Here is a 2,627-nt window from a genome sequence, read left to right as displayed (position 1 = left end):
AAAAACTCCATAAGGGAGAGGCCCTTGGTCCTGTAAAGGTTCTATGCCCCAGTGTAGGGGAATGTCAGGGCCAGTAAGCAGGAGAGGGAAGGGTGGCGAGTGGGGGCGGGGGGGAACAGGGCTTTGTTTTTGTTGTTGTTTTTTAATTTTAAAAAATTTTTTTTTGGAAGGGAAACTGGGAAAGGAGATATCGTATGACATGTAAATAAAGAAACTCATAAAAAAAAAGAAAAAAGAAACCTCCATAAGATACCTTGAAATCACTTATCAAGTTAAATATGGCAGAGTCAGAGAGAGAAATATTATGTTTTCTCTCATTTGTGGATCCAATATTGTACATAGACAGACAATATCACTTATATATCCACGTGATAAGAAAACAGAAGCACTCCTGGGGAATGGAGGTAGACTAGCCAGAAGGGGGAAAACAGAAGGCATGCAGGAGCAAATCCAACCAAGGAGCGTGATGCTCTGCAGTGAACATGTCCTTAGAAAATGTTCTTTTACTAGAAAAACTACATACACTTCAACAGTTATCAACAAATAATTAATTTTTCTTTAACGTGAAAATTTTAATTAACAAAGCTGACTGCAACAGCAACACTACAAAACAAACCAATCCATAACAAAGACTTTTAATTCCATATACCCTACAGAGGAAATTGAAAACTATGTACAATGAGTATTCTTCAATCAAATTTTAAATAATAAGAACAATATCGTAGCTATCATAGCCTTATATTACAAAGTCATATACCCCAAAAGCCATATTTCTCATTTCCAAAGACCCTGGCAGAAAATTGATAGAAATTTTATTATAATTAAATGATGAAGAGAGAAGGAAGCTTGTACCTGTACATAATGTAACAGAGTTGGTTCAAGATGGTGGCATCCAGGCTTAGGAGTGCAGAATGGAAGATCACAGGAGGAAACAATACCACTAATGGAAGGTCATAATTTATATATATGTCACACACCTTTTGGAAAGAATATTAATATTAATATAGAGATTACTGGCCATTAACCAATAAAGTTTACACAAATAATCATTACATTTGAACCTATCTAATTCCTAAATAAAAAGGGTTGCTATTGGTGTGTTTAAAATACAACTCATCAAACACCAACCTTTACTCAAAATTATTTCTAAGACCATTATTAAAATATTTCATTTAGGTAGGCCGAGTGGTGCACGCCTTTAATCCCAGCATTTAGGAAGCAGAGGGAGGTAATTCTCTGAGTTTAAGGTCAGCCAAGGCTTTCCAGTGAGATCCTGCCTCAACAAGTATTATATTTATTATGGCACCGGGGAGATGGCTCAGTGGTTAAGAGCACTAGCTAGTCTTCCAGAGGACCCAGCACCCATATGGTGGCTCACAACCATCTAGAATTCCAGTGCCGGGGATCTGATGCCCTCTTCTTGCCTCTGTGGCATATAATGTACAGATGTTAGTGCAGGCAAAACACCCATACAAATAAAAAAATACATTTTAAAATTCATCATAGCACTGGAAGAACATGTTAGAGTAAGGAATTATTTCTTTTTCCCCAAGTTTCTCCAATATTTATTTACCATAATCAGTTAGCTGGCAACCGGAAAAACAAAGGAACACATTCTTCTAAAAGCAAACATGTAATAAAGGCTGGAGATATGTGTGTCAGTAGGCAGAATGTTTGCCTAGCACAAACAAGGCCCTAGTTTCAATGTGCTGCACCATACAGACTAGGAATGGTGATGCAAGCCTTTAATCTCGGGATACCAGGTGAGAGGGTCAGATGATCCTGTGTGCTGGCTAGTTTTACATTAACATGATATAGGCTAGAGTCATTTGGGAATAGTGAACCTCAAATGAGAAAAAGAGGCCCACCAAACTGGCAACCCTGTGGAGCATGTTCTTGATCAATATGGAAGGGCCCAGCTCCCTGTGGGTAGTGACATAGTGGTCTTGCATGCCATAAAAAAAGCAGGCTGAGCAAGTCCTGAGGAGCAAGCCAGTAAGCACTGACCCTCCATGGCCTTTGCTTCAGTTCCTACCTTGAGTATCCTGCCCTATATTCCCTTCATGATGGACTGTAATTAGGACATGTAAACTGAAATAAATCCTTGCTCCTCAAGTTGTTTTTGGTTGTGGTGTTTTATTATAGCAATAGAAACCCAACAGACACTTGGTTACACATCCAATCTGTGACCACCCTAGCCTCCATGAGACCTACCTCAAAAAGAAAGGAAAACCAACTAGGTATTAGTGAATGAAAATACAAAACTGGGGAAAGGAAGTCTGTAACAGGGACTTTGTGGTGGTGAGAGTTTTGTCCATGTCAAATTCTATAAAACAACAAAAGGACTACAAGTATAAAACTACTAGGTACCAGAAAAAAATCAAGTAGTTCAAAATCAGGAGTATAAATCTGAAGAAGCAAGATAACATTTTCTTTTATTATGCCAGGGGACAGGAATGAACATAGATGAACAAAAACATGGTGCTAGACATAGACTTTTACCTAGGACCAGCTTGTTTATAAGGTCAATATATATTAATGTGGCACTGGAAATAAAACTAACCAGATTTTCTTCTATACCTGTTCTATCTAAGTCAGTTGTTCGGATGAAAAAACACTTGCTCTAT

The 2,627-nt window shown here is 38.1% G+C and overlaps 1 protein-coding gene across 1 annotated transcript in view; it reads right to left on the bottom strand.

The window, feature by feature from the left end:
• Positions 1–2,627, bottom strand: part of Cenpi (centromere protein I) — a 55,244-nt gene that overhangs the window by 10,724 nt on the left and 41,893 nt on the right. Inside the window, 1 exon segment of the mRNA XM_031368296.1 lies at positions 853–977. Coding sequence (XP_031224156.1) covers positions 853–977 — 125 coding nt within the window.

The sequence above is a fragment of the Mastomys coucha genome, chromosome X, assembly GCF_008632895.1.
Source record: "Mastomys coucha isolate ucsf_1 chromosome X, UCSF_Mcou_1, whole genome shotgun sequence".
NCBI classification, from domain to species: Eukaryota; Metazoa; Chordata; class Mammalia; order Rodentia; family Muridae; genus Mastomys; species Mastomys coucha.
The sequence above is the reverse complement of the archived record's forward strand: the minus strand, read 5'-3'. Positions and strand labels throughout refer to the sequence as shown.